Raw genomic sequence first — 19146 nt, forward strand, 5'->3', positions numbered from 1 at the left:
GAGAAAATGGCCCTTCCATACGACACAGGGCATGAAGCTCTTGAAGGTCTTCCCTTGGGTCTGACCCATCAATCATCTAATTCATTACACCCGACAGACCCGTGGAATGAGGTGGCATGGTCTGGGTCCAAATGTGATGAAAAGAACACAGAGATCTCTGAGGATAAAGAGCTCATCGAGCCTACACGTTTTAAGGGTAAATGATCTACTTATTGAGGAGCAAAAGTAAAACTGTTATATATAATTCTGGTCAAGTGCCATTAAATACAGTCTGAGACAATGTTACCAATATTAATAACTCAATAATCTTAAGATCTTAGCTATTGTCAAAACTATGACTAAGAACAATGCTTTGCATGTGCTATAGCATCTCAGAGACATTTTTAAAAATGGTAGTTTGATGTTAAAAATCAGTTTCTGCACTCTTAGAAAAACAGTGCTTGGGTATTTTGGCAATTACAAAAAAGAAGTTTTTTAATTGAATGAAACAAGCTAGTACTCTTGGCCACATCATTAATTTATTTTAATAGATGAAATATGTTACTATATTCAGTAAAAAAATTATTTGTAAAGGCAATTGACAGATGAGACCTGGCCCAAGAGCCATATTGACATTATTAATATTAATATATATTAATGTATTAAGAAGAGCCACACATTAACATAAGTATACAACAAAAAAAACACCCGTGCTGCCATGTAACACACCCTCATCCAAAGGAACAAGACAATATGGGGGCTGCAACAATCGAGATTGCACTCAGCTATGACATAGGGACATAAGCCATCTTGGTTTTCTGTGTTCTATAAAGTAGTTCCAAGAGGCAGTAATAGGGTTGTTTAGGTAGGAAGAGGAAAGGGGAGAGTCCACAGTTAAATAAATTGGGAACATACTGGGTAAAACAAAGGAACACATATGCTAATGTTCAAATAGAAGGGATGGTTCATATCGCTATAAAACTTCTTTAGTCTCCCTATTCTATTCTTTTTTCACAGAGTGGACCTTGGGGTTCCAATGAACACACTTTGGGAAACGTGACTGACCAGCTAACAAATGTCAATGAGGCAAAGGGCAGGCAAAAGCAAAGCCAGAGACATCTCCACTCAATCCATTGACTCTTGTTTGCCTGACGACTGAAAAACAAGAATCAGACAGGGCATAAAAATGAATCTGTGGCTGGAGTCAGGCTACAGATATTCCCCAGAGGGGAAGATCATTTACTGAGTAACACACAGCATGGGCATAAGGATGAGGAAGATAAAGAACAGCACAGGAATAGACTTCCTGAGACCCTGGTATATGACACTGTGCCACCTACCTTGTAATGAATGACAATAGCAATAATCAAACAGTAAGTGTACATTGCAGTTTAAATTTAACAAAATACTTTCATAGTCCTTAATTTGTTTCAACCTAACGTAACTCAGTGGGATACATCAACAAAGGTATCCTCATTTACAGATAAGAAGAACCGAAGCTCTCAGTGGCTATATGGCAAGCTCAAAGCTACGGTAAGTTAGAGGAGAACCAAAACCATAAAGGCAGGTCCTCACCTCCAAAAGAAGTCCTTTCTATGCTAAACTCCTTCCAGATCTCACAATAAAGGCTCTCTCCTTAGAACTTGCACTACCCTAAGAGGAAATATTGTTGATTCTCCCCTCAAATTTGTAAAATGTATGATTACTTAAAAATCACTGACCCCATTAAAGTTCTGGGATGCTACAACCAATTCTTATTTCCTCTAATAATCTACAGTTTTCTTTACAGATTGTTGAGAAGTTGGCTTTTAACACTAAAGACCAACAGCCATGTCTGAATGGCGATTATATCCCTCAAATGTGATATGAGACATATTGTGCATTGGATTTAATATAAATAGTGCAATTCTGAGCTTACATAAATACCAAGAATGCAAAGGGGGGAAGGTGAGGCACAAAGGTAAGTGTGTCTCTGACTTCATCTTCTACGAATGCTTCTTTCAGATCATATAATCTTGTACAAAAACAAGACCATGGAAAGAACTGGTAAACTAGGCTCATACTGGCGCATGTTGGGGAAGAAAAGGTGACTGAGTACCTACTATGTGCCAGGCACTGGGCACATACATTGCACTTCAGTTTTCACAACAACCCTCCACTGAGCTATTATTAACAGAGGAAGGAGTCCAGACTCAGAGCAAATTGGCTCTCTTAACACACCCAAACGAAGCAGAACCAGATGGGAAATCCAGCTCAGTCCTGCTCCAGGCTCCTCTTTATACACTCCTCTCCACTTACAAATATGCTGAATTACACCCCAAGATGTACAAATGCCAAGGCCTCGAAGCTTTTTCCAAACGCCCCTCCCACAATCTATTCAGGTCCCCGACTCTGCCTGGGCAGCATTTATTGCTCCATATTCTACACTCTCACTGCCTCTGCTTAGACATCTATTTTAAGAATTTTACTATTTTGTCTTTATAGAAATGGTTCTCAACTGGAGGCAATTTTGCCCTGCAGGAGCCATTTGGCAATGTCTGGGGACATTTTCAATTGTCACAACTTTGAGGTGTTACTGGTATCCCGTAGGTGGAGGCCAGGGATGCTGCTGAATATCCTACAGGGTTCAGGAGAGCCCCTACAACAAAGGGCTATCTGACCCAAAATGTCAAGGATGCTAAGGTTAAGAAACCCTACCTTGAAGCGATAATGTAGTTTAATAAATGCTTTAGTTTCCTGCACTATAAAATCACAAGAAATAACTAAGACAATATATATGGAAACATTTAGCACACAGGAGGCACTCGGAGTACTAAATAGATAATCTTATTGCACGCTTCTGTAGAGTAGGAACCATCTCGGTTGGCTCTGCATTCTTCCCACACAAAACACAGTCTTTTTCATTGACTCTAAACAAAAGTGAAATAATGTATTCTTTATATTGGAAATTCTTGATTCAAAGAACAAGTGCCACTATTATCTAAGAAACACAGCGTTCTTCCATACTCACTCCTTATCAAACAAGTGAATAGTATAATTCACGATTCATTAGAATAGACTATGAAAAGCTACATTGCATAGAACACCTTCATATCAAGACTATTAATAAGTTTACTATTAAAATGCTTTCTTACTTTAACAGAAAGTTAATTAAGAGATCACAATGCAGATTTGAGGAAATCTAAAATAACAGGTTCAAATTCTTCTTTCTATACCAGGTCAGTTTTGGCCATATTGATCCTCAGATCTTGAGTTCAATTATTCAGGAATAACCTTAAACTATAATCACAAGCATGTCAAATAAAAACACCAAAAGTCAAATCTCTGAATGAGTACATCAAATTGGTTAGCATTATATCCCACATCAAAATCTTTATATTGTTTACTTTTCTAAGGTTCCGCCAATTGGAACCAGCCTGGACATCCTAAAGTAAATGATTACAAAAAGCATTAGGATGAGCATTCATTCAAGGGGACCTACAACGGGATAATCTACAAATGTTTTTACAGAGTTTTTACATGTGTGGCCCCAAGGCCCTGAACATCAGAATGAACCCATGTACCAAATAAAAGTGAGATTCCTGATCCACTCCCCAGACCTACTGAAACAAAATTTCATAAGTTGGGCCTGGAAAGCTATATTTTAAATAATTTCCCAAATATTCATTTTGCACAGTTAAGTCTGAGAACCTCTGCCAGGAGACTGGATCCCAGAAAATTGATTTGCTTCATTTTGTAAACTCCCAGCATGGATCTTGATTCTACAGACTACTAATGATTCATTTAACATAAAATCTATATCCACCTCCCACCATAAAAAACAACAACAAAGAACAAGTAGAGCATTCTGTAGATTACTTTTGTGCAAATATGCATTTCTGAAATAAGTAGACTGATATTTTATGGGAAATACTAAAAAATCTGGGAATTAATATAAAAAGAATTATCAAGGAAAATAAGAGATCAATTCTGGGACCAACAGTGGTCCACACCTACTACATATCAGACTGTAGATACAGTGATGACTAGACAGTAGGCTCCTACCCTTATTTTTCTTTTATTTATGCATTTTAATTGTTTATATATACACATAAACAAAGAATTAAGATAATGAAGACAATAAAACAGGTTGATGAGACAGAGTCTGTGGGGGAGGGAGGCAGAGAGGATAGCTGGCTATATTAGATACAAGAATGAAAAAGTGGTTTGCTTGAGGAGGTAACATTTAAGCTGAGACCCGAAGGAGAAGTACCCAGTCATAGGAGGGTTGCAGGGCAAGTGTTCTAGGCAGGCAGAATTATGACTATACTCTAAGGTGAAAACAAAATTCTCATGAAATTATAGGAATTAAATAAAAAATCAGATAACACACATTAAAGGTTTTATGAAGTAGAAAACTATGTAAAAGTATAAAGCATTATTTTTAGTATATTTATCCTGGCTTCTTATATCCTGAAACTATTCTCATGAGGATAATGATGGGCCTCAGGTCTGGGGCATGTGAAGAATTAATTAAGCAACTGAGGTTATACTGCCTGTAGAGCAGGAGACACAAGTATGTGTTTGGGGGAAGTAGGGAGAAGTCTTCTTCAAATATCTGAAGGACTCTGTTCTTGTGGAGGAAGATGTAATTTATTTTTTTAAATAGCTCTGATGGTATGGTAAACATTTTAGGAAGCCAAAACCTTGGTTCAATATGATAATGAACATTCAAAGAGAGTTGCAGGAAAATGGACCAATTGAGAGGTAGTAAGTTCCCCATGGCTGGAGGTGGGTGATCAAGAATGCGTTGAATAGCCCTGCTGGTGTGGCTCAGTGGGTTCAGCACCAAAGTGGGAATTAGAAGGTTGCTGGCTTGATTCCCAGTCAAGGTACATGCCTGGGTTAAGGGCCAGGTTCCTGTTTGGGGACCCACCAGAGGCAGCCAATCAATGATTTTCTCGCGCATCAATGTTTCTCTCTCTCACTTTCTCCCTCCCTTTCCCTCTCTCCAAAAAATAAATAAAATCTTTTTTAAAAAAAGAATGGGTTGAATAGACAGCTGGTATCAAAATGCTTGGACTCGATGACCTGTAAGGACCTTTGTAACCCTTTGAAAACGCACACATGCTCCACTTGCTCTCTCTCTCACAAGCATTATAACCACCAAGATGGCCTTTTTATTTCATTCTTTATAACCTTAAGGAAGTTTCAAGAGAAACCTGAGCAATACTGAGAAATCCACCATGTTCCCATTACACAATTCCATCGGGACGAAAATAATGTCTCCATCTCTGGGATAACCAAAATATATTTCAAAAGGGAAAATTAAGAAATGGGATAGGCTAGCATTCATTTTTGAAATCTGTAGCTACAATTTAGTAGTGTTTTAGCAGTATACATTTAACAATTATTTCCAATTTTTTAAAAAATTACTCTATTTTCAAAAAACATGTCTGGATTCCATTAGGTCCTTATAGGTAGCACTCCAATAAACAGACAAAACCTTGAGCAAACAGATATGTGACCTTTTGTTGGTTTGTTTTTTAATGTGGGCCACAGGCTCAGGAAGATTGTTTCCTCATTAAAATTCTTGATATAGAATCACTACACTTTATTATTTAGGTATTCTATTCTGTAAATAAAGTAAAAAACAGAATTGCCTCTTGACCACCTGGGACCAAAATGCTAAAGATAAACAAATCTAACCTTCTAAGAACAGAGAGACCAAGCTAGACTTGGGAGTAAGACTAGAAGCAACTTTGAAAAGCTAAACATTACTAAATGACCTTTATATAAAATATTTATATTTCCACATCCAGATGTATGTGGCTTATATGCAGATAGACTTCAGGAAATACTATCTTAATATCTACATATACTTTATGTTTACTGTATTATGCATGTTTCCTTAAAACTTCTGGTAGATAAAATTGAATTATGACTCTCTTAGAACAGTTTATGAAAAATAAACTTAAAGCCCTGGCCCCTGGCTCGACAGCTCAGTGGGTTAGAGCATTGTCCCAATACTCCAAAGTCGTGGGCTCAATCCCCAGTCAGGGCACATGCAAGAACCAGCCAATGAATCCACAAATAAGTGGAACAACAAGTTGATTTTTCTCTCTCTCCCTCTCTCTTTTCCTCTCTTTCTCTTTAAAATCAATTAAAATATTTTTTAAATAATTAAAGAAACATGATCAATCTTTCCATAAAATAAAGGCTATGCTCATAAAATTGTTCATAAAATCATACTCAATATATGAAATCCAGGAATACCAAAAGCTGATTTACAGAAAATTAAAATCAAAGATTAAATACCTAATGTAAAGGAACTATTTATCATAGAACCTTTTTTGATTAGGAATCTCTTTTTAAGGCTACAAAATCACTATTTGTGCTGGCAGTATTTTAGAAATATTTATTCCATAAGTGTTAAGTATAACCTATAATGTGAACGATTACTTCCTAAGTTATTTTTCTTCAGGTCCACATATATTTGAGTTCGATTTCTGTTATTTTATTAAGCTTTAATCCTTTTTTAACTCAAGGTAACAGCTGAGCTGGGTTAGTGCCTCAAGAAGCCCAGGTGTCCCTGTTCATGAGCGGTGCCACCTAATATCACCTGGGTTGCCTAAAAACGGAACTCTTAACTAGGTAGGGAGTTTATTCTTTAGATGAGTCATTACAAATCCCCAGAGTATTTCTAATTACATCCTCACTTGACTAACGGCAGACAAAAACTGCAATGCCACAAAACAATACCTAGAGCTGGTGAAAGAGACCAAGTCTCCTGTCCCAAAACCCATGGCCATTCTTTACTGTCTACCTTCAGCTTGAGAGGTGCCAAAGTTTTTTATCAACCACTAAGAGAATCGCGCCCTTTAGAATAATAACATTAACAAAGTGGTTGGTAAAAACCTTTCTTCTCTAACGAGATCTGAGATCTCTTGCCATTTGGTTTCCTCTTTGTTTTCAGGTATAAGATATTAGAGATAATTCTGGATTTTCCAAACATTCTTATCCTTAATTGAACCCCTTTGTTATCTTCTCTTGCAAGACTACGCAGTCCACACCTTAGATCAGTGGACAAAGCTGTGGGTCGTGTCACTAATGTGTATTCTGTTGGTGGGAAGCACAGTACAGTGGAATGGCTCTAAGAAATGGCACCAGGAAGCCAGCAGCATTCTACATTGTTGTTTCTCCATATTGACAGCAAATCAGAAGTAATTTTCTGCCTAAATCAGAGCTTAATTCATTAGCTCACCTTAATTCTCAAGTTGAATCCAAGTTCTCAAAATGCAATAATACATTCTTCCAACCTAATTATCTTCATTGAAAGTATTTAAAAGCATTTGCTGAGACACATTTCTTTCTTGTGTCAGACAGGATCAACGTCAAGTGAACATCCTGGGTAGGCTACATTCTGTCTAATTGTAGGGGGTTGACATTTTAAGACATAATTGTTTCTTGCAAGGGAAAAATTTTCCCCTGGAGTGAACCTCAAAGGGTACCTCCCAGTAAATAAAGGTTTAAATATGTATCTGTTTACAATTGTGCTTTAAAAACCAGATTCTCAAGATTACTACATATATATATATATATACACACACACACACACACACACACACACAGATACATATATATGTTTACATATATGTGTGTGTATGTATACTTTTGACATTCTGTACAGTTGGAAATATTACAATCTGGATGACTTCTATAATAATTTTAATAAACTAAATGAAGTTAGGCCTCAGAGAAGGAATTTTTAAAAATAAAACGGGATAATTAGTAATGGAAATGACATCCCATATCACTAGCATTCAGGAGAATGATGGATGTTTCCCTAGAAACAATCATAAGGAAACAGTTGGTTTGTTTTGAAGGCAGTTATTTCAATAGCTCATTCACTAAAACCCCCTGAGTTTTAGTCTAAAAACAGTTCATTTCCATTTCCTTTTGATTATCAGAAAGAGAATCAACCCACATTTTAAACAACCACTTTTTAGATCACTTCCTGGGGGAAAGTATCTTTTAAAAGCATTTTTTGGGTGAATCTGTAAGTGAAAATTAGTAAAAGGGCAAGAAGGACTTCTTATTCCTCAGCTCAATCTCAACCCAAGTTTAACTTTTAATTATTTCGTATCTCATAAAAAGTCATTGCTGCACTAGGTTTTTGCTTTGTGAGGCAGCCAGTTTTCTCCTAACGCTGTTCACTAAACTCATTTAAGTCATGCCTTAGGCCAATAACAAATCTACTTTTCCAGATATGATACTTTAATAGCTTAAATTTCTAAAGTAAATGGCATCCTTTGCTCCTTTGAAAACCAGCCTGGCAATGATTAAAGTAAAGGAAATTAACTACCTGCAGCACTTCAAATATGCAGACCTGTATCAGATATAAACATTATAATGCATAACGAAGGGAAAGGCCTGAATCCTAGAATCCAGTTTAGGCAACAGGACTACACATATACTTAAAATGGTGGAGAGTCAATTAGAAAATGCATTATTTCCTTTTAAACCTGCTGTGACGCATATATGAGAAACAATGGACAGCACTGCCATTCAGCACTGACAAACCCAAACCACACGCAGACCATGTTCAAACTCAGCTGAACTTACCTTATAAACTTGTCCATATGTTCCATTTCCAACAAGTTCCACCAATTCAAAGATCCCTGCAGGGTCCTGCAAGAAAATAAACAAACAATAAAAATTCAAACAATATTCCAGGCATTGTCTTAATTAAAAGCAAACACTTATTTAAATACACAAATAACAACTTTAGCTTTGGGGGCTCTCATGTGTTAATATTAAATACTATTAAATTTTAATTCAGTTGCAGCTCGGAAATTAGTCAAAATCCATTTTGTTTCTATTTTGCACTTCTATGAGATGTGTTTAAACCAGATTAAAGGAGAAGTGACGCCCACTGAAACAATAAAAAAGACTTACATTCCCCATTGTCAAATGGAAATACACTTGCAGGTACATCAAGATAAAATGAGAGACCCACCATTCTGATGTTCTAACTTTTAAGATCTTTCTCTTTGAAATTTCTGAGCTGCTCATTGTGTTGAACACTGGCAGTTAAGATAGTGGTACTCCTGTATTGTGAGGCTATCTTACCTAAGTAGTCAATGTAGAATCAACAAAACTGCCCCTCCTACAATGTTCTCCTTTGGACTCATGTCCCCTGTCCGCAATACCACCTCTGCAAAATACCCTTATGCAGGTGGCCTCCAGTTTCTGCAGTACCCGAGCAGTACCTGGTGTTAGAGTGCAAACTAAATTGGAGAATTATGCAAGTTCTCACCTCTAAACAGGTATCTGTCTTCCCTCAGTGTCAGTCAAATGTTAGAATGCTCAACAAATGTCCAATAATTGAAGCTCTTCTTACCAAATCACTATTCCAAAGAGTTGAAAAGAAAAATCAAAGGCTGTAAAATTCAACTCAGAGGCAGAAATTGACATTGACTTCTACTGATTCCTAACTAGACAGAAACAGTTTCTTGAAAAGCCTAACTCAAGAATCACAAACTTAAAAGTCCAGAGAAACCAGGAAAGTGAAGTAAGAGTGAAGTAGGGTAGCTGAGACCTGTGGCAAGCTGAAGAAGTCTTGTCTCCTTTGGGTGCGGTGGGGGAGGGTTGAAATTCTACTTAGCTGGAATAGTTGTACTGTAAACCTATGAACACAGTATTCCCAGGTCTACAGATTTTTTTTTCCAAGAAAAACTGAGCATTTTGTTTAATGTGAAATCTCCTCATTTTTACATGTTAGACGCTGACTCACTTTTTAAAAAATATACTCTCAAGGACAAATAAAAGACTGCCCCCTCTGGTCTAAAAGCAGCTACTATCGCTACTGAACACTTCATTATGAGCACAGTCATATATTATTGCAGTGGCTGAGAGATGCGAGGTGGAAGCCTGAGCTGGGGCTTCAGACAGATCTGGGCTGAACGTCAGTTTTGCTCTGACTGGCTGTGTGACCCTAGCACACCCTGGGCCAGAAATTTAGTCTCTGAGCAGATTAAACGAAGATGGCATCTACCCTGGTATATGGCATCAACCCTACCCTCTGGTGAAGCATAAGTGAGGGCCCAGCACCAGTCCTTGAACATGGCCAGCAATCCACTAATATCCAATAACAGTCCTTAAGCTAAGGAATTCCACACCACTAGGAGCACAGAAAGGGGAGAAGGGCTGCTTTGGGGTTGCTATTCATGCCAAAGGAGATAAATGAGCGGGATGTGACAAGTTAGAGTTCGTTAAAGTTACAGCCTTTAGTAAATCAGGCCCAAGAAAAGCCCTTGCTATGTGCCTTCAAAGATTCCACATGGAAAACAAAGAAAAAACAAAACAGAAATAGAAAACCACCAGTTGAAGCACTTTGTCCCTGAGAAAGATAGGAATTAGCATTATCCATGATTATAAAGCCAGAAGAGCAAGAAACCACACTCTCGACTCGAGTCCCAACAGATCTAACCATCCAGAAGGTCCAGCTATACCCTGCCTGGTCAGAGAGGCGTGTGAAACAGGAGGGCACAGGGGGGGCTTGGAGCTCTGGCCCCTAACACCCCCATTACTAAAAGACACCATCAAGGCCACCTGAGAGGCCTCAAGATAGGAAAGAAAAATTGTTCAACTACTAGGCAGCAGGTTTTATTAAAAATGAATTAGAAACAAACGAGGAAAAGGGGAAAAGCAGCCCACAAACGGTGGCAGCTGCTGTTTGTTTCTAAGCTGTGCTTCCCAGTAGTTTGTTTGCTCAGTGCTGTTTCTGCAACAAATTTCAAGGGAGGTTCTACATTTGCTTGAAATATCTCAATTGTGTTTTCAACATTCATTTTTCTTGACTAGAAAGAACATATGAACGAAAGAGTCAATGCAGGATGGTGACTACTAGCTGCCTTAAGGAGTGTGGGAAGTGTAAGAAGGGTGGGGGGAGGGTAGAAACAGGGTGCAGAGTGGGGACCAGCTTCTACACCCAGGGGTCACCCCTCATGGACCCTTCTTCTGGGCTGGAGTTGAATGGGTAGGTCTCCAGAGGAGCGGAGATGCTGACTTCTAGGTTCTTTCCTCTCCCTGAATAGTCTATTAATGGGTATATGGCCCAACCAATCAGGGCCAAGGAGGCTCAATGCCAAGACTTTCATTCCAGCTCTTGGGAGAGAGGTTCTTCCCACTGGACATGTCCAAGGGGATCAGAAGCAAAGGTCAGGGGGACTACAGAATTTGACGGGTGACCCCTCTTGGGTAGGCAACCAAATGGAAAATAATGATCGACTTAGGTTGGTTCCCCCAGGAAATAGACTCTGAAAATCACAGACGTTTATGCATAGCTGAGGAGTAAAGGGAGAAGGACTTGATTGAGCAGACAGAAGAGGTTCAACTGGGGTGCACAGGAGCTGCAAATCTGGGGTGACTCTTCTCAATTACCCTACCTTGAGGCATGGGAGCCTTTATATCCCACCTCCATTGATTCGTCTGTCATCATCCCCATCCCAGAAGTGGTGATCTTGGGTGAAGCAACTTGCTCCAGCTGAGGACAATTCCCAGGTGAGAATCATCGCCAGCTGCCTACACTCCCAGCAGGTGGGCAATGAGGGCCTCAGTAGTGGAAAGGGGACTTGGGTAGCATAGCACAGCACCCACAACAAGCATCATGGCTAGTAATGAGTAACAGTTTGGAGCTAGAAGAGAATCTATAAGCTCTGTGTTCTACAGTAAGCTGACAGTAATAAGGCAAAATGGCATGATTACAGAGTCATGGTATTTTGAAAGGAAGGAGTTTTCTGAGACTCTAGAAAGTAGGAGGCAGAGGTATTTTTCAGGGAACTTGAACTTAGCACTGACCCTATGCTTCCCTCTCCTATACCCCCAATCCAAGCACCTGGAGCGCTAGATGTTTGTGAATCTTCCCTTGCACAAATGCATGTGCAATGGTGATATGGCTCGAACATGGTAAGCATTCCACTGTTTTCTCCACTCTTACAGGGCTCTAATATACAGTTGACCCTGGAGGAAACACAGGTTTGAACTGAATGCGTCCACTTACATGCAGAGTTTTTTCGATAAATGCTGCAATGTATTTTTTTTCCTTATGATTTTCTTAATAACATTTTGTTTTTTCTACATTACTTTGTGTAAGAATATGGTATATAATACCACACAACATACAAAATGTGTTAGTCAACGTTTCTGTGATCAGTAAGGCTTCCAGTCAGGGGTAGGCCACCAGTACTTAAGTTTTGGGGGAATCAAAATTTATATATGAATTTTCAGCTGCACAGGGGATCAGTGTCCCTAACCCCCATGCTGTTCAAGAATCACCTGTCATTCTTCCCAAGGATTACCAATGACCTCAATCTGTTATCTGCAGTGGTCTTTTATCAGTCCTGTCCTAGTGTCCCTTTTGAGGCATTAATACTGCTGAGTACCACCACTCTTGTTGAAAATATACTTCCTCCCTTGTCTTCCAATACAGCACAGTCTCTCACAGAGGCTGTTTCTTCTGTCCATACCTTAAAGGCAGGTTGACCCCAAAGTTCTATCCTGACGTTGTTCATGTGCTAAAGATTTTCTCTCCAAATGCCCACCACATCCACCTACTCCACTCCAACCATACCACAGGCATCACCATCTCTGGCTGGGACTATTTACTTTCAGCCAGTTCTTCCCTTCTTTCAATCTATCCTTCAAACCGATCTTTCTAAAACAGACATTTCTAAACACAACATGCAATGCTTTAAAATTCTACATGATATGGTGCAAACTGAGAGCAAGATGATTCCTTCATAGGCTCGCCTTTCATTCTCATTTTGTGCTATAATCCACCACCTCATACCACCTGCCATTTCCCTCACACACCACACTCAGTGGTGTCTCTGTGCCTAGATGCATAATGCCTGTCTGCCACGATTCTCGCAGTCTCTAACAGGCAAGCCAATCCTTGAAAGCCCAGTTTGCCACCTCCTCTGGGAAGCCCTTCTCTAATTAGTGCCACTGCCTCTCTACTCTGAGCATGTTGTACGTAAACTCGATGATAACTGCTTTCACATAGTACTATGCCCTCTTCCATTTCTCTCCTTTGATGAATTACAAATGCCCTGAGAGCAGGGACCGTAACCTATTTATCTTATCATTTCCCAGCACTTAGCACAGGGTCCCACACATAACTGTTAGCAATAGCTATTTACTGAATAATATTTATGTCTCACTCCCAATTCCCCACAGCATGTATAGAAAAAGTCACAAAAATCAGGATCCAAATGTAGAGCCAAAGGTCTAGCAAACTTAGATCATTTCCTTTCCAATCTAGACAGGCCGTCCCAGCCACTGCCCCTTGATCCTCCTTACCCTGCTCCCCATTGCACAAAACTGTCACATGCAAAGCTCCTATGGTATTTGCAGCTCTAAAGGAAATTCATAAAGCTTGTTGGTGCGAGCTGTGCCTCACGTGCAGAGAACACAGGCTGTCAGAATGCGACCAAGTACAATGCAACAAGGGGAGGATGCTGTACCTAATGATCTTGTTACAAAGACAGGAAAGCTAAGACAAGAATCAGCTTAATTCTCCCTCTCATGTTTGCTTAGCCACTCATAAAGCCAGGATGGGCAGCATGAAAGAAAGTTACATACACCGAAGAGAAAAGAGCAAATCACTGACATTTACCAAAGTCAGAAATCCCTGTTGGCTACACATGCCTTTATTCAGATCTTAACCTTTGCTGGGAGGCTCCGAAGAAAATTTAATTCTAAGGTAGTTTACATTATTTCATAATGAAATATAACTACAACATTTCAAAAGGCAAGCTGTTCCATGAAAGAAATGTAGCTTTTCCATAAGTACTAAGGACAAATTTAGTTATCATAATAAAAATCACAATAATAGCTAACATTTAATCAGCATTTATATGTCAGGCACTATTCTAAGCATTTTCCATGAATAGGTAGTTTAATTATCACAGCTCCATCAAGTGGAAACTACTGTTGTCTTTGTTTTGCAGATGAGGAAACTGAGGCACAGAGAGACTGAGCGTTTGGTCAAGCTCAATCAGTGATTGAGCTAGAATGCAAAGCGGGCTGGTCACATTCCAAACCCTGCGCTCTTAACCACCCATGCATGGCTTCATCAGCTTCATGGAATCAGAATTCCCATCCCTTGACTTACCATTTGTGAGCTCTCCAGCCTTGGGCAAGTTTCGTAACTGCTCTGAGTTGCAGTTTCTTCATCTTTAAAATGGGGACAATATTACCTCCCTCACAGGGTTACTTTGAGGCATGTGGAAGTGTCTAGACTAGCCCAGGGCCCACAATAGGGCTTCCATAAATATTAACCTCCTTATTTTTTTTCTTTTCTCCTCTTTGAAAAACAGTTCACTTACATTAAAAAAAAAAAAAAATGCCACAGAAAAATTTGTCTGTATTTCATATATTTTCAACTAATACAACCAGTAAAAGAAAATTTTTTGTTCCCATTAGCTAACTAATATAAATACTTACTTAGTGAACTGGGTCAGATATTTACGAACAGAAAGATGTCTCTTTAAATATTAGCAAGACTATTGGGAAGACACATTAACTTTTGGGGGCTCTTGGGATGTTACAATAAATTCTCTCCTCTATCAGCTGAAATTCTAGAATTCAGACAACAGTGGTAGGCTTAAGCCTGACTTCACAGCGGGGTGGAGAGATTTAAGATCTAGAGGTTAATATTCATAGCCACTGAGTTATACATGAATTCTTCCAGGTCCCCTGAATGATACTGAATTTACTGTGACACTAAATAACATCTCTAAGCTAAATCTGAGAGTAGGATGATTATTCTTTAGCATCCTAAGAGATGACACATAGTCTTTCCAAACCACATCCCCTGACACACTCTGAAAATGAAATTAAGAGAATGATTGGGAGGGATCATGAGCAAGGGCTTAATGAACAGACTCTAGACGCATTCTCTCCCAAACTCCTCCTAAAGACATAGCCGTTCTGTGGTAGACTTTTCTTTCCTTTGATTCGCCAGTCTTTTGGCACAGTGAACCAGACCCCAGCAGACCATGGGTGACTGCTCCGGCCCCCGGATGACTGCCTACCCCCGGACTACCACTGACATCTGCCAAGGGACTGTGCTTACTCTAAACTCAGGGGCCTTAAAAAGACCAAAATGTTATTTCTCCTAGAACCCTAGTTAGCAGCTGTTTTGGTCAGTTTCAGCCTAACTGACAAGTATATGCTTACAAAGGCAAAACAGAACAAGAAAACAGGAACAGGAGAACTCTCCACATTTATCTCGAGCCTTTGGGCTTTTCAACACCACTGTCCTTCCGAAGTAAGTACAGCGCTAGGACACATTGTGCTGACGCAACACCTCCTTCCAGTCTATGCTGCCTTCACAGCCAAACAGGGTCCCTCAAAGCTCACTTGATACTCACCTTCTTCCTTCCCATGTCGTGGGGGCCCAAGGAACCCAAGATTTTGCCTTCCACAAGCAGTTTTATTCAGGCCCTGAGCTCCCACCACCCACCTACTGTCTGAGGTAGAAGCAGAGGGTGCTTCCCATCTAATGAAGAAAACAGACATGACAAGTAACTACACATATACAACTCATTAAATGACAATCACAAGTGACATGCAGGAAAAGTACAAGGTTCTCCAAGAGTATCTACCTGGGAGATCTAGAATATAGCTTAGATTTATCTTCATTAACATACTGCCCAAGCCATGCATCTCAAGTAGAACAGATAATTTAAGTTAAAAAAAAAAAAAAAAAGCATGTGTGTATGAAAATAAAGATAAAATGCTGCATTTTCTCAATCATCTATATCGAATAAATTAAGCTATGCAGATGTATTAGAGGATTGGAGCAAAAAGTAAGGATTCCTCTCTGGGCTCTACTCCTTGCTCATGTTATCTGACCTCTCCTATTTTGATTTGCCCATCTGCGAAGCAGGGTAATCCCTCGTGGCCTGCCTTTGACCCAAAGTTGCGGGCACCTCCCCAGCTCCTCACGCCCAGCGTCACCCTTTGGGAAGGGTGGTCCTGAGGACAGGATGGCTGCAGGATGTCATCTGCCTTGTACAATACTTTTGCCTTTACCAATACTACCTATTGTCCTCAAGGAACAGCATCCTCAATGCTGGTGGCTTCTTCCAGCCCTTGGGCCAGGGAGGCTCCCCACCTCCTGTTCAAAGTTCCACCCGCTACTGAACAGCCATTAGTAGTGACACAGCTTCCCCAGCCCCCTGCCACTGCTCTCCTGCTTCCCTCAGGACCCTGTGGCTATAGCCTGTCCCCCAAAAGGCAGTCTTCAGAATCCGATCTGAAACCTGGCTCCTCAGACTAACAGCTACAAACTTTAAACTACAATGATCATTATCACCGCCTCTGGGATCGACAATGGCCTACATGCTTTATATACATTTTCATACTTAATCCTCAGAGCAACCATGGGAAGCGAATATTACTAACCCCAATTTTCAGATGATGGAACAAAATCTTCAAGGAATCAAGTAACTTGCCCAAGGTCAAACAGTATGTGGTAGAAACAGCAGCCAAGAGCAGACTGTAAAGTCAGGACAAAATGCCTTGCACAGGCATTGTTCTGAGGATCAGAAACCACATATACAAAGCATTCAGCACAAGGTACAGCAAGCTTAACAAATCAAGCTACTGCTATTATTCCTATTGCTGCTGGTATTATTAAAAGTTCCCCAAGGTGACAGCATTGATCAACAGTACAGCCAGGATTTAAACACAGGTTTTTATTCTGAGTCCATCATTACTCCCTTCTCCACAAATGCTGAAAGTAACTTGGGGTTACGGGGCTGGCTGAGGCCTTGTGGTTTAACAGGGAAGCCAGAGAAGGGCCAGTGACCTTCAACGAGGCAGACGCAGCCAGCCAAGTGGCTGAGACCACAGAAGTTGAATGTGCTGTTGACGCTCAGGGCCTCTGCCTTCCTTCCCATCAGAGCCTGGAGTCCCAGGGAGACCAGCCACGTAGGGCCTCAAATTTCTACCCAAAGCTATAGTTTTTTAGGCTTACTTTGCCATCAGCTAGGATGAACAGTGGTCACCTTAAGTTAACCATTTAGCTGACAGTGAGAGACAGTCTACCACAGTAGTTAAGAGCACAGACTCTACAGCCAAAAAGCCTGATTATGATCCCAGCTTCACCACTTACTAACTGGATGGCCTTTACCATTCTGTGTCTTCTCAGTTTCCTCAACTGTAAAATAGTGACAAGAGTAGTACCTACTACACAGGATTATTTAACAAAATAATTAATAGGTATAAAACATTTAAAGCAATGTCTGGCACATTGTAAGTGCTCAAAAGTGTCTGCTAATAGCCCTTTATTCTAGAATGCAAACTCCAGAAGGGAATGACTCCTATCGGCTTTGTTTACTACAGAATCCCGAGTACTCAGATTAGTGACTGGGACACTATAGACACTCAATAAATATTTTCTGAATGAATCAAGTCCCTACATCACCAGTTCTACCACTGACAGCCACAGTGCAGCCAGGTCTCTGAGATTTGGAGCAGCGATATCTAAGATCCTATCAATAAAATCACTCTCCCCATTTTACAGAAGAGCAAAATGAGGCCCAGGTAGGCACTATAAACTCATAAAATCACAAGTCTTTCCAACAAGAGTATTTAGGAAACTTATCCAAGCTCTCACCTAGTTATTGGCAGATTTGGGTCAAGACCCCAAGTCCTTTGACTTCTAGTTTTTCACTCTGTCCAATGAAATCCTTTGATAAACCAAAAGGAAATACTCACTGTGTTTCAAAACAGTGGGCCTGGAAGGGAAGGGAGTAGGGACAGTGGGGAGGGTGGGGAGGAATGTAAGCACATGTATTCAGTCCTAAATTCCAGATACTTGGGTTAAGAAGTGAATTTAATTCATGCCCAGAACTGATGTAATAAGATCACACATCTCCAATTTGATGTCAGTGAGATAGTCAACTTTATAGGCTGCATGTGCACATCTGCATAGGAGATAAACAGAATTTTTCAAAATATATTTTTCTCAGTTCACAGACTTTGCATATCCATACTCATATTAATCTCAGCTCCACACTATTTCCTTACAGAACAAAGAAGTCGATATAAATTGACCGTTGTTCAGTGGCATACATTGGGCATATATAATTAGAAACATCAAATTAAAAGAATCACCTAAGAAAGACTTATAATATTAATTGGAATATTTTTTTCTGATTTGGGTACACAGGTAGTTTAATCCTTTGTCCAATGTTAGGATTCAAGGGTCAACCTTTCTAACGCTGCCTGACTTGGCGTTCCAGAGCCATAGTCACAACCTGCCTATGGACGTATGGATGAACGAAGCTCACTGCTCTGTTCAGAGACTATTTTCCAACACAGCCACCAGTCAGAGAAAGAAAGGCACACTAACTCCACAGACCAGAATGAGAAATTCTCCAGGATACTAAGACACAAGACAGATTTTGGACAAGGATTGGGATCTCCACCTTCCAGAACTTTCCTCAACTCTCCCACAGTCTGCTCAAGCTCAGACATGCCAAGTTGCTCTAAAGGTCAATATGTACATAAAGGCCACCCACCCTGGTCCCCTCCCTCCCATCATCAGGCTGTTGCAGAGATTATACAGCTGTTTGAGGAAGTGTATCACACAGTTTATGGAGCTATGCAAACATGGGATCTCTCTAGGCCTGTCAGGACAAAGGTAACTTTCCAGTATTTCCAGCAACACGAGGTCAAAATGATGGGAACCAGACTAGCAACGATTTTGGCATTTTGCCTTTTCAAAGATGCTTAGATGAAGAAAAAAGATAGCAACTGCAGCAGATGAACTTTAAAGACAAGACCTGATTGCTCAAATAATTAAATAAGAAAGATTAGGAAACCATCCAAGGTTCTATTTTAGAAAGAAGAGCCTAACCCTTCCCCCAAAGGTATTCTTTTACCACTTGCTTACAACAGATGAACAACACTTAATATTTGCTTTAAAGCTTTTCAGCATTTCTCCCCTTACCTATAAGCACCCATGCAGTGGACAAGGCCCTCTCTGTGGAGTGAGAAGGTTAATATTGGCTGGTTGAGTTCCCTATGACTCTGTCACTTCCAGAGAGGGATAGGATGGTCAAGAGCCCACCAACAGCTACCTGGGGCAGCGGCCTGTCAACTGACAAA

The 19146-nt window shown here is 40.1% G+C and overlaps 1 protein-coding gene across 6 annotated transcripts in view; it reads right to left on the reverse strand.

The window, feature by feature from the left end:
* TNIK (TRAF2 and NCK interacting kinase) overlaps positions 1-19146 on the reverse strand; it is a 341917-nt gene that overhangs the window by 256889 nt on the left and 65882 nt on the right. For all 6 annotated transcript variants that reach the window (XM_054580511.1, XM_054580502.1, XM_054580527.1 and 3 more), the window contains exon 2: positions 8584-8649. In XM_054580511.1, coding sequence (XP_054436486.1) covers positions 8584-8649 — 66 coding nt within the window. The remainder of the gene's footprint in view (positions 1-8583; positions 8650-19146) is intronic.

This window comes from Pteronotus mesoamericanus, unplaced genomic scaffold (genome assembly GCF_021234165.1).
Source record: "Pteronotus mesoamericanus isolate MK-2021 breed Mesoamerican mustached bat unplaced genomic scaffold, CSHL_Meso_final contig_116, whole genome shotgun sequence".
Taxonomy (NCBI): domain Eukaryota; kingdom Metazoa; phylum Chordata; class Mammalia; order Chiroptera; family Mormoopidae; genus Pteronotus; species Pteronotus mesoamericanus.